This window comes from Furipterus horrens, unplaced genomic scaffold, assembly GCF_987537825.1.
Source record: "Furipterus horrens unplaced genomic scaffold, mFurHor1.1.pri manual_scaffold_10, whole genome shotgun sequence".
Lineage (NCBI taxonomy): Eukaryota > Metazoa > Chordata > Mammalia > Chiroptera > Furipteridae > Furipterus > Furipterus horrens.
The window spans coordinates 61,840,392-61,853,322 of NW_028327180.1; the positions used below are offsets into that span (position 1 = coordinate 61,840,392).

Here is a 12,931-nt window from a genome sequence, read left to right on the forward strand (position 1 = left end):
CAACTGTACAGTTCTGAGCATGGGGCCCTGTGTGACCACACAGGTGGTACACACATAAAGCTAGTCCCCGCTCTGGCTGGTAACTCAGTTGGTTAGAGCATCATCTTGGTACACCAAGATTGTAGGTTTGATCTGGGTCAGGGCACACACAAAAATCAACCAATGAGGGCCTAAGTAGGTGGAACAATAAATTGATGCTTCTCTCTTTCAAATCAATAAATAAAAATTTTAAAAAGATAAACATAAAGCTAGTTCTGGTTCTGGCCCTACCCCTGGCTGCAAGAGGGACCCACCCAGTCCCAGGAAGTTAAGCCCCCAATGTCAGATAGGACCCTCCCCGAGACCTGTCCCACATTTCCCTGTGTCCAAGTCCAGGCCCATCCTAGATGCCCTCATTCCATGCTGCTCCTGAGGAAATCATCCCAATTCAGAGAAGTTTTACCCCATTAAAGAAAATTACTCATGACACTTTTTAAAGAGCAGTAAGGAAGACTTTATTCAAGGGAAGGACTACTGCAATGGGATTTCATAGTGGGGGACAGAGTTGATTCAATTCCAAATATGACAAGGGGAGGAATTTATAGCCAAGGAGACCAGCGGGGATCAGTGGGTGGAAAACCTCAGGGGGGATTCTGGCTAAATGGACCACAGGGTTCTCATGGAAGGCAGGATGGCGATCAGACATCACCTGCGATGCGGTGGAGGACGAGGAACCAGATTAAATGTGGAGGGTAACCCAATATGCAGGATGGGCGATTCTGGCTAAACTAACTTAGAATTCTTGCTGAAACTGGACTGTACAAGGAAGGTCAGTTTCCAAGGTCAGGCCTAGTCAAAAGAGAGCTCAGAAGAGCCTAAGCAAAGTTTGGTCAACCTTTGTTACCCCCACCCCATCAGCTGCAGTGGTAAGTGAGCCAGGGGTAAGTCCTCTGAATGCCCATGGCACTCCCACCTCACCTCACGTGACATATTTCACTTGCGTTGCAAGAAACAGCACATTCTTTCTCTTTCCTGAATCTGAAATAGAGGGCTGAGCCCTCACCCACTAGGGTGAATTGCCTAAATGTCTCTGGAGAAAGGACCACCAATACCTACAGACGCAGCCCCCAGCCTCAGAGAAACTGACTCCTGCCCCACACCTGTTCCCTCTCCAGTCTTCACTCTCTGACTTGGTCACCATGAGTGCACTCTCTGGATTCTCCTGTCCTCTGCCTGACCTAGTCATTACATGGACATGTGTTGTCTCTTTCCCCTCCCCCCAGAGGGAAGGGCTAAGAGGGCAGAGGCCACTTCAGCTTCTTCACCTGGACCACGCCAGGCCCCGAAGGAGGCAGCACTACATCAGCATGCAGGGGATGGTGCCCGGCTCTGGAATCCTGGAACCTGACAGGCTTGGTTGGCACCAGGTGCCCATAGGTGAATGAACACTCAGAGCAGGAATCTTCCTCACCTACTTCATCCTACTGCCAGCTCATAGCCATGCCAGTCAAGGGAGGGGTTTGGTCTCTCTTGACTCCAAAGCTCCCACAGTGCCTTCTGAGGCTGGAGCCAGAGGGCTGTGGGGATAAAAGCAAGACATGGCTGTGCCTGGCCAAGGCCTGCAGCCCAGTGGAGACAGAGGTGAAGGGAAAACTCGGCAGCACAGAACGAGCTGGTGGAGAGGCGTCTGAGGCTGCAGGCATGGGAGGGGGGCTGCCATGTGGGAGCTCAGGAAAGGCTTCCCTGAGGAGGCCAGACCTGAGCCCAGGGAGGGGCTGTGCCTACAGGAGGGAGACCCAGAGGGCTGCTGGGGTCAGAAGGGGCACCACTATCAGCAACTCAGGGGCTAGACAGACAGAAGCCTTGAGTGACAGATTGAGGGGCCCAGGGAGCAGCTGGTAGGCTGAGCACAGGAGGAACCAGGTGCAGGGAGCCTGTGGGGGCTCACCAGTCTGGAGAACTGGATACCTGGGCATTGGCCTGCCAGTGGCTGGAGGAAGGTGCTGCCCGGGAGCAGCAGCACTACAGTGGCATCTGTAATCGGCTGGCCCCAGATCCAACAAGCCAGCTTGGGGACCAGGAACTGGTTCTGGTTCGCCAGGCAGGGATGAGCTAGTAGGGACTAGGTTCCCTCTGAGACACCCCAGGTTGGCTCTTGTGAGCCCTCCCCCTACATCTGGGCTCGGTCTTGGTTTCTGGCACAGCTGCCAAGTTTTGGTACCGCCCACCCACTCCCTGCTGGCAGTACTGGCCAGCCCAGCTCTTAATCGCTGGGTGAGGAGCTGTTCCGCAGACATGGTGCACGAAAAAGGGGACCCTGGCATTGCAGGGCATGTGGGCACCCAGCCTGACCAGCTCCAGGCCAAGTTCAGACCAGCACTCAGCTGTGGGGGGCTGGAGGGGGGCAGCTCTGGCCCAGAAACTTTGGTCTGGAGGGTTATTAAATGGATACTAAGGCCTGTGGAGAGAACTGCCTAACCCAGGTGTTCCCTCTCCCTCCCAAGGCTGAAGGGTGGCTCTAGATGGGTCTCAGCTGGTCCCAAGGGTCTGTCCTGGCCAGCTAAAGGTGCTGGAGCTGGGGGGAAGTAATGGGGCAAAGGGAGCGGCAGGAAGCAGCCCCAAACACACCCCCGGACACACCCGCCACCCACAGCCATCTCTGCACACACCTACCACTCACAGGGCCAGACACCCTTCTGCCCTGAAAAGGCGGGGCACACTGGCTCACACCCTACAGCCCAATTCACACCCCTGCGCAGGCCCCACCTGCTGGGGCCTGAGGCACTGTCAGGCTTGGCCAGGAGGGTGTGGGCACAGGAAGCAAGCTAGGGATCTCGGCTGAGAACTCCTGAGGCTGCACCTGCCCCACCAGGGCAGCCACTGGGAGAGAAGTCTGCCCATCTGCTGCCTGCCCTGGGGCAGAGATTCAAAAGTGAGCCCCCATGCTCTGGCAGGGGGAAGCCCTCAGTATGGCAGCAGCCAGTGATTCACCTGTAAGGACGCTGAGCCTCACAAGGGGTGGGGAGACGCCCACCTACACGGCCTGCCAGTGCTCTGGGCCACCTACCCAGGAGAAAGGAAAGGCCCAGAGGGGAAGCCAGATGTCTGAGAGGCAAGGGCTGCTTTCCAGAATACAAATCAGCTCTTAACTCACTTCTGCTCAAAGTACTCCATGCTCCTTCATGCCTATAGGGACATATCCACGTTCTTTACAGTGGCAAAGGCCCTTTATCTAGTGACCCACAAGCTTTCCCTGCCCATTTCCTGCACCTTCCCAGGGCCCCCACCCCTATGGAGGGCAGGGTACACCACAGCTAGACAGGAGGATGGGAGGTGGGTTCTGGGAGGGCAGGTCCGCACAGGGGCCTTAGGGAGCTCCAGCGGAAGCCATCTTAGGCTGGCTCCAGGCCCAGCAGGGGCCTGGGCTCTGCGGCTCAGACTTCCCACTAAGAGAACATTTCATGTTCTAGCAGTGCCTTGGGAGACTTGACCTTTTGTTTTTCTGGATTCCCTGGCATTGTTCCTTCTGAAAAATCCCACTGATGATGAAAAGAATTTCAGCCCACATAGCAGCTAAGGAACCATATGGTGCTGGGCAAAGAGGAAGACTCCTCCACTAGCCAACACACATGTCCAGCAGCTGTTCACACAGGTACTGGGCACCCCTCCCACTCACCAGGAATGGGAGGAGCTATAGCCCAGGTCCACAGCCCCCAACCCCAACCATCCTGGACCCTCTCAACTCAGGCCTGGGCCAGGCCCAATGGATCACCCAAGGCCTTCTCATAGAAAATGTGGTTTTAGCCCTGGCTGGGTAGCTCTGTTGGTTAGAGCATCATCCCAATATGCCAACATTGTAGGTTCAATCTCCAGTCAGGGCACATACAAGAAGCAATCAATGAATGCATAAGTGGAAGAATAAGTCAATTTGTTTTTCCTCCTTCTCTCTCAATTTTAAAAAAAATCGTGGTTTTATTCGGGGGCAGGCCAACATTCCCGCCTCAGCCTCCCTCCCTCATGCCTGCCCGGCTACATCTTGGATACCTCATCTCCCAGTCTCCCTTTCCTGGGCCACACCTACTCCAGGAACAGGGCTGGCCCTGCTGGGGTACTTCTTAGCCAGGAGGGCCTGGCCCTGGCTCTTGCTGCTGGCACCCTATCCAGCCCACAGCCCCTCTGGGTCCCTCCTCTCAGTGGGCTTTCCCACCCCTGGCTGGCTTCAGCATATTCTGCCCCCAGACCAATGTCAGGAAGGAGCCGGCTGTGTCAGGGCGGGCTTGCCCAAGCTTCTGCTGTCAGTTCACACTGCTGGCCTCAGATCTTGGAGGACTCAAGCCGAGGACTCCAGGGCGCAGGGGCCTCCCGCAACGCCTGCAACTCCTGCTCCAGTGCCTGGTTGCGGCGGTACATGTCCATGTAGCCCCCTTGAATCTCCCGCTGGTAGCGCAGCACCCGCTCCTTCTCCTCCTGCCATGTCCGCCGCTCTTGCTCGAAGCGTAGCGTCTGCTCTTGGCCCCGGAGCCGCTCCTGCAGCAGCTCGGCCCGCAGCTTCTCAGCACCACCTGCGGCCTCACTGCCTCCTGCCTCCCCCAGCAGACCACTGCTCTTGCAGTCATCAGTCTCACAACTGCCTGGGGCTTCCTCCTGAGGGGCCTGCTCCTGCAGGCTCCGCACAGCCTCGCGCAGCCGGGCCAGCTCTGCGTCCTGGGCCTGGGCTTGTGCCCGGCTGCCACGAAGTTGTGTCTTCAGGCTGAAGATCTCAGCCAGCTTCTGGGCCAGCTCAGCCTGGGCCTCCCGCAGCTGCTGCTTCAGGAGGCTAATCTCTGCTGTCTTCTGGCACACCTGGAAAGAAACACAGGATAGGGAAGGGCCAAGCAAAGCCAGGTAAGGGGGCCAACTGCGGGGTGGGCAGAGGAGGGGACTACGGAAATGGGGATGGGAGAGCTCCTAACAACCCAGTCTCACCTCCCACCGTGCTTCCTCCTCTGTACGAGCAGTAGGATCAGCTTCTGAGGGCCGAGGCTCCGAAGTCAGGCCCCGCTGTGCCCGAAGCTCCTTGCGCAGGCGACGCTGCTCCTGCTGGGCCACGAACAGCTGTAGCTGGAGGTTTCGCTCACTGCGCTCAGCCTTCTGGGCCACCTCGTGCAGCCGCTCCACATACAGGCGCTTCAGCTCAGACAGCCATAGCCGCTGGCGCTCCTCCAGCACCTGCCAAGGGAAAGAGGTGCCTGGAAGCCACAGCCAACATCCTGAGCCCAAATACCGCAGGACCCAGGGCCAAGCACCCCAGACACACCCAAGTGCTATCCTGGGATGCCCTCCAGAGGTGAAGTGTCCCCAACCTATGGGCCCCCTCAGGGAACTTCTCCCTCCATCTTATACAACTCCAGTGAGAACCACTAGTGATCTGACACCACCACTGGGGTGCAGGGAAACAAGCCGATTCATCTCCTTTCTCTCCTGGGCCCAGCATCATGTGAGCTGGCTGGGGACACTCTGCCCTGTTCTGCCAAGGGGCAGAACAGGACCCAAGGCAGAGGCTGCTCTCACCTGTGCGAAGGGGTTGGCACCATCCTTGTCACTGAGGCCTCTCTTGAGATCCTCACAGGTGTCCGGCAGCATGGCCACCACCTCCTCGGCAGTGGAGCAGAACTCGTAGGGGGGTGGGGGCTCAGGCAGGCAACTCAGCATGGCCATTGGTCCAGCCTTCTGCGGGCTCCGCGAGGCCCGGTCCAGGGAGCCCCCAAGGTGGTTAATGTGACCCAGGGAGGAGCTGAAGGGGCCAGGGCCCGTGCTAGGACTGCCGCCAAAGCTGCCCCCACTGGAGGAGTCAGACAGGCTGGGCTCGGGGCCGCCCTCATCCAGGCTGAGGGCGTGCAGCAGCTGAGCGCGTGCCTGCGCCTGGCTGGCCTGGGGCCCTGGGCTCAGGGGTGGGTGGCAGGCCAGTGTGTGCAGGCTGCCGTTGCTGCGCCACAGCTTCTGGCCCTTGTGGGCCGCCAGGCTCTGCATGGACAGGAAGCCTTTCCCAGTGCCTGCCACGGGCTTGAAGACTGATGGGCGAATGCGGCACTGTCAGGAAGAGAGGGCAGGTGAGACCCTGGGCTGGCTGCAGTGCTCCTCAGGCATCCTTCCAGGCCAGGGCACATGCCAGCGGGAAGCAGTGACCAAGCCTCATGCTAGTCCATAGCAGGGCACTCAGGTTCTAGCTCTACCCCAGCACCAGGGTCTTCCAGGGGGCCCCAAGCTCCCCATCCCACCCTCCCACCCTCCCACACTGGGGAGGGGCAGGGGCAGAGGCACACCTTGTCAAAACGTCCCCTCTCAGGCAGTGAGGTCTTGCTGAAGTCACTGGCTCGAGGATGTTCCTGGTAGTAGAGGGTGGTGTAGTTGGCAGGCTCGTTCCGAGTGGCCCGCTTAGTGGTCTTGCTGTCCTTCTTGGGGAGGTGCAAGTAGCTGAGGAACTCACGTTGGCCCAAGCCCTTCCGGAGGAGCCCATCAGGCTGGCGGGAGCCCCGGGACCCTGCGAGTGCTGCCCGTAGCTCTTCAGGGGAGAAGTCTTGTCTCTCCAAAAGGCTGCCCACGCTGCCCATGGCAATGCCAGCAGGGCCTAGGGCTGTGGCCATGAATTTTCAGCGGAGCACAGGCAGCTGCTTCTGGGGATCAGGAGACTCCATCAGGGGCAAGTGGGTGCTTGTTGCCCACCTGCCCCTGGTGCCCAAAAACCAGGTGCTTGTTCTGTATCAGCTCCCCATCTGGCCCAGGCCAGGAGAGGCAGATGTGAGTCTGGAGAGAATCCAGGACAGAATTCCTGGACTGGCAAGAAAAAGGGGTATAGGCTCCAAAGCCACCTGCTCAGCACCCCAGCTCCAGTAGAGGCCTGTGTGTGATTGGGAAGGGGTGGTATGGATGAGGGGAGGCCCTGACACAGCAGGATAGGGCCCTTCCCAGGACTAGGACAGCTGAGAACTCAGGCTCTGTCTGATTCTGGCCTTGCTCACTCTCCTGCTAGGCTCCCCACCCAATCTGGGAGGTGGGCAAAGGGCACCAGAGACCAGGGCCAGTGGCCTCAGATATGTCACTCCTTTTCTTGTGAGGGAACACCCAAGCAGCCCTCTTCCTGCAGAGTTAGCTCCCCAAGGGAAGCACCTGGCATGGGTGGGGTTGCACTAGGCAGCTGGGATACAAACAGGAAGGGCCCGAGGGGTGGAAGGATGGAGGGAACAATGGCCACGTTTCCGGAACAGGTGTTCACCGTAAGATGCAGGGGGAAGGGGCAGTCCAAGCCCCTCCCAGCTCTTACATCACTGCCACTCTAGAGCCCACCACCAAGTGTGTGTGGGGTCCCTAATCCTGACCTAGCAGGAAGCCAGTCCATGTGTGGGGCCTGGCTTCTGCGGTCAGACAATGGCCATGACAGGGATGCCCAGAGAATGGGCTGAGAGAACTGGACAAAGTGCCCAGTCAGCAGCCGGTCAACGTAGGCTGACCATAGCAAGAGTTTATCTGGTCAGGCACACGAACACTTCTGGAGGCAACTGGGTGACTGGGCTCCCACCTGTGCTGGGACCACACAGTGAAGGACGAGGCCTGTCCCTGGTGTCCCACTGGAGCCCAGCACGCAGGATGAACCAAAGCCACCTTTTCTGCCTTCCACCTAGCCACTCTCATTCTGGGGCAGACACCCAGAAGGCACTGAGTCCTCCACAACCTCCCCAATATGCTTCCAGGACCATCCCACACAATGGTCGTTAGGAGGTTCCGTCTTCCTCAACCATTTCCAGGTTTTGTGTTTGTGGAAGACAAAGCTCTCTAGGAGTGAAAGGGGGAAGGGTGCAGTCCTGCCCCTTCACCCAGTGGCCTTCAACCTCACCCTAAGCAAAAGTACCCTTCCCAGCCCTTCCCTCCCACCTCCCAGGTCCCTTAACACCTCTAGAGGTATCATAGGCCACACAGGGTCAGAAGACTCACCCAGGTAAGGAACCACAGGTGCTGGGCATCTACAGTGACAGAGTCCTACACAGAGGTCTCCCTGAGTCCTATGACCCAGTTACTGTCTGGTTTTTAGGTAAGGGCTCCAAGGCTCCGAAAGGTGAAATAGTCTGCCCAGCATCACAGAGCTGGTTGCAGTGAGGACGCCTGTGGTCCAGCACCACGGCTGCCCAATGAGCAAGGACATCACCCATGGCTCAAAAGTTGGAATGGAAGCACATGCCTCCCAATCCGACACCCCCTTGTCATAACAAGCCCACCTGGCACTGAATTCCTGCCTCTGAGGCAGGACAGCAGAAAAACTGATCTGTCCTGGCCTCACACTGTCTCTCCATGGGGCATCTCCCTTCACTGTGCCTTAGTTTCCCCATCTCTGAAGTGGAGAAAGGCTCTGCCTGCCCTGCCTTTCTTATGGGATTGCTGTGACAGTCAGGGACAACAGATACAAGGTCTTATGAACTGTAAGCCCAGTGTGAGCACGGGGGACGGGGAAAATGACGGATGAAGGTGATAGTGATACCAAATACTCCCACTTCATCCCAAACACACACCTTCTTCTTGCCCTGAGATCCCCCCTTCCTGCCTCAGGGAGCAATAACCGACACCCGTGCCCCATTGTGGGTCTCAGGCCCCTGGGAAAGGCAGCCAGGGCCACGACAGCATGCACTCTGCATGCATTGCAGTCAGTCAGTGCCACCAACAGCACAGAGGCTCCTGCATTAGAGGACACAGGGTGGATGGTCATATCCAGCAGCAGACACAGCCATGAGCAAGGTCACCACATAGCACTGAGCACCCTCAGGACACAAACATAATACAGGAATACTCCAGCAGAGAGGCCCAGCTCGGAGAGTAAATGCGAGGGGGTGGTGATGGTGGTGGTGGTGGTGGTGGTGGTGGTGGTGGTGTGTGTGTGTGTGTGTGTGTGTGTGTGTGTGTGTGATGGTGGTGAGGGAGACTAGATGCAGAGGAGTGTGTGTATGTGTGTGTGTGTGTGACGGTGGTGAGGTAGACTAGATGCAGAGGGTGTGTGTGTGTGAGAGACAGTGGTGAGGGACTAGATGCAGAGGGGTGTGTGTGTGTGACAGTGGTGAGGGAGACTAGATGCAGAGGGATGTGTGTGTGTGTGTGTGTGTGAGAGACGGTGGTAAGGGAGACTAGATGCACGGGGGGGGGGGTGTATGTGACGGTGGTGAGGGAGACAAGGGCCAGCTCTTCTCCACAAGTGACTTGAGCCATTAGAGCAACTATGGAGCTGGAAGAAAGAGCAGAGACAGGCCCTTTCCTTTCTCTAAGGTGCCCACCCTCCACCCCTCCTAGGTAACTTCTCTGCTGTATTATCAGCTTTCAGGAGGCTCCACTCTGCTCAGGTCTCAGTCTGGGGACAGTGCCTTTTCCTAGAGGGGTTGTCCCTCCACTTCCCCTGCCTCTCCCCAACACACATTCCTTGTTGCCTGGAAGCCCATGGTCTGGCCTGATCAGACCAGGACAGCTGTGCAGGCTGGGCTGGAGAGGATTTGTTGGGGGAGGGGAGCAGGCAGCAAGTGTAGGCTCACTGGGGAGGGTTTGGAGCATAAAGCTGGACAAAGTGCCCAGGCTTGCTTGTTCTGGGGCCCAGAGCTCTGCCCAGAGCTGCAAAGTCCCTGCCGCCCTTTAGGCTAGGTTTGGGCTGGGCCTTCTGCACAGGCCCCAGTTGGCCCCAATGGGGTCTTTACTCCTGCTCCCATCCCCTGGCCCCAAGACAAGGCAGCAGACTGATAATCCCAAACACAGAGGAGCCAGGAGAATGGAGCTGGGGGACTGCCCTGGTCATGCAGCAGAGAAAAACAGGGCATCAGGGCGGCAGCCCAGCATCCATCAGTGGTGCATTGTTAGGTCAGTCTGATACTGGGCCTACCACAGCCCCACAACATTCACAGGAGAGGGGTAGCATCACCCCGACTTCCTAACAGAAAACTGAGGCCCAGGAGGTGCAATAATGTGCCTAAGGTCACATTCAGATGCACAGGAGAAAGTGCACAGGCTCTTCAGGGGCAGAGGCCCACCCTGACCCCACCATGCACCTCCTCAGGGGTGGGGCGTCCCAGGGCATGGGGTAGCACGCTCCCTCTCCCAACTGGGCTGCCTCAGCCTCCTGAGCCCTGACCTCAAGGGAGAGTCCCAGCACCTCCAAGGGGAGCAGCTTTGCTGAGGGGCGTGTCTGCAGCTGCCCCTGAGGAATGGGATTGGAATGTCCCAGCTCCAAAAGAGGGGGCAGCGGATGAGGGGGCATACCCTAGACCCCCTGCGACACTTGAAGAGGCAGAGCCTGTGTCCAGCCCCCGCAGTAGCGATGCTCGGTCTCATGGGTGCCAGCAATTCAGTTTTCCTCAGTCCTTTCATTCCGTCACCTTGCCTCGTCTCCCCATCAGCCTTGCGGGGACAGGCAGGAGAACAGTGAGCATCACTCCAGTTTATAGACAGAGAGACTGAGTTCCAGAAAAAGGAAGCAAGTTGCCCCAAAACCCACAGCAATGAGCCCAACTCCCTAGGCAAGGTCATCTGTACTGCACTGGCCATGCCAGACAGGGGTCACCACTGCCCTCGGGGGCACACCGCTGCTATGTAACTCTGCCCAGCCCCCACAGCTGCTTCTCCCAAGAGTGTGCAACCATGCTGGTTTGGATCCCAGTTCCCTTAGCCTGAATCCCTCCTGCCTGCCCCTGCATCAGGAAGAAAGTGGCAATGCTGCTGCTTGGGGACGCTCCGCCCTGGAAGCTGCAGGCTCTAAAGGTGTAGTGGGAGCAGGCCGGCCGAATTCATTCGGTCTGGCACATACACACCCACACACAGCCAGCCAGCTCAGGGGCCCTGCCCAGCAGGCCCTGGGAGGAGGCTGATCACCCTGCCCACGATGGCCTCCTGCCTCTGCCTCCTCCCCAGGCAGGGCAGGGAGAGGGCACGGTGGCCAAGTGGACGGACAGCCAGGCTAAACCCCCGGTGCAAACAAGGACAGCCCCAATCTGTTCTTGGGGGAGAGGGGTGCCGGATAGAACACAATGGGTTCCAATTCTCTTTCTGGACACAGCCAGAGACCTGATTTCGGCCTGGCCCCAGGTCAGCCCTCACTTTGACCAAAGGTTGTGGCCAGACAGGCATGGTGGTTCTGGCCGCCAAAACCTAGGACCATCCCTTATCCACAGATAGGGGGCCCAGGCGACAAGCCGGCAGCTGCCGCCTATACAGGGCATGGGGTTGAAAGACGAAAGGGAGTATTCCGGAGGGGGCGTGAGACAGGGTCTTTTGGAGAAGGAGGAGGGGCAAACGAGGTAGGCATCCCCACGGAATTTGCCCCGGGAAGGCTGTGGTGGAGGCTAGGGCTCCCCTGAACTGCGGGAGGTCCTCGAACTACCTGGGGGAAGGGAGAGGGAATCCCTTCCTGGCGCCTTCCTGGGACCTGCCCGGAGCGGCTGGGCTGGGGGACGAGGCTGAGGTCAGGCTCCCGCGCCTAGGGCGTCTGCCCCACCCTAGTCGCGGAGCAGGGGTACCGAGCGCAGCTCCATGCAAACCATGTTTGCGGGGATTGCGGAGCGCAGCATAATCTGCTGCCGGCCCCTCCAGCAGAGCGTGCGAGTTGGTGCCTGACCCTGCAACTCGGTGCCTCCGTGGCCAGGGCAGGGGACACCTGGGCGCACACCTCACTCTGACACCTCCACCCACTCCTCTGACGGAAACCCCGCTGGCGAGGGGCTACGGCTTGGCCAAGGTCTCCGAGAAAGACCTCGTGGCCGGTCCCACCCCCCGAGTCCACCCCGGCTCCTGGCGCGCCCCAACTTACCATGCTGGCGCCACTCCGCAGTTCACTCGCGCGGATTTGAACACTCCCTCCAAGGGCGCCAGTCCAGCTGAGACTGCGAGCCGGGCCAGGGCGGTCGGGTGGCAGACGTCGGGAAAACGCGGGAGAGCGGGAGGGCGCCGGAGCCGGATTGGCGAGGTAGGGACGCGATCGGTGGCGCTCGCCCGCTCGCTTGCTCCAGAGGCGGAAGGAAAACGCGGCCTGACTCACAGGCGCGCTGCCTGCCCAGAGCGCGGCCCCGGCCTCCGGATGTCGGGGGAGGGGACGGGGGCGGGCCACTCTGCCCACCGCCAACCAACCTGAGCCCCGCCCGGGACCGCGGCTCCAGCCCCGCCCCGGCCCAACGACCCCTGTGCGCCAAACAGTGCGCGTCCTCTCGGACCCGGACAGTACAGCACTCAGTTCTGTGCGGCCGACGCCCCCAGATCACGCTCCGCCCGTCCGGCTCCTCCTCTCGGCTTCGCCCGCCCCTCTTGGTTTCCAGAACTCAACAGCTTCAGGGGGGGCGCGTTGCGTCTACCACCTCCTTGATCTTCCTGTCCTCTAAGGTAAGTATTACCTCCTTTTGAGGCTGAGCAAGAAACTACTCCTGAGAGGTGGAGAGATTTACCCAAGTGCTCCGGCTCTTTAGCGACTGAATTGGGCGCTAAGTTTTTGTCACCAAAGCTTTCTAGGGGCAGCAAATTCAGATGTCTTCAGTGGCCGGACAAATAATTTGAGTCAAACGCTTGGATGTAAGACAATAGAACAGTTGGAGACAGAGACAAAGGTGGACACCAAAAGGCATTCAGATTGAAAAAACATTAAAACACTAGTGTCTTCCTCAAAAATTAAACATAATTACCTTCTGTCCCAGCAATAACACTCCTAGGTATATATACCCCAAAGAACTGAAAACAGGGACACAAACAAATACCTGTACGTCGATGTTTGTATCAGGACTATTCGCAATAGCCAAAACGTGGACATAGCCAAAAATGTTCATCAGTTGATGTGGTATATCCACACAGTGGAATATTATTCAACCATTAAAGGGAAGGAAGTGCTGTTAACATGCTACAAATGGATGAACCTCCAAAAAATTATGCTAAGTGAAAGAAACCAGACACAAAAGGCCACATGTATGAT

General features: G+C 58.3%; 1 protein-coding gene across 2 annotated transcripts; it reads right to left on the reverse strand.

Moving 5' to 3' along the window:
• Window positions 1–4,108: 4,108 nt before the first annotated feature.
• N4BP3 (NEDD4 binding protein 3) lies at window positions 4,109–12,215 on the reverse strand. 2 transcript variants are annotated; one of them, XM_090287909.1, is made up of 5 exons: window positions 11,786–12,215; window positions 6,282–6,629; window positions 5,530–6,048; window positions 4,945–5,187; window positions 4,109–4,821 (listed from the first exon to the last, which is right to left on the reverse strand). In XM_090287909.1, the coding sequence occupies exons 2-5, from the start codon at window positions 6,600–6,602 to the stop codon at window positions 4,294–4,296; spliced, it is 1,611 nt and encodes a 536-aa protein (XP_090144035.1). In that variant the 5' UTR covers window positions 6,603–6,629; window positions 11,786–12,215; the 3' UTR covers window positions 4,109–4,293. The 2 variants fall into 2 exon arrangements, with proteins under 2 accessions (XP_090144035.1, XP_090144034.1); XM_090287908.1 differs by having other exon boundaries at window positions 6,282–6,632.
• Window positions 12,216–12,931: the final 716 nt, after the last annotated feature.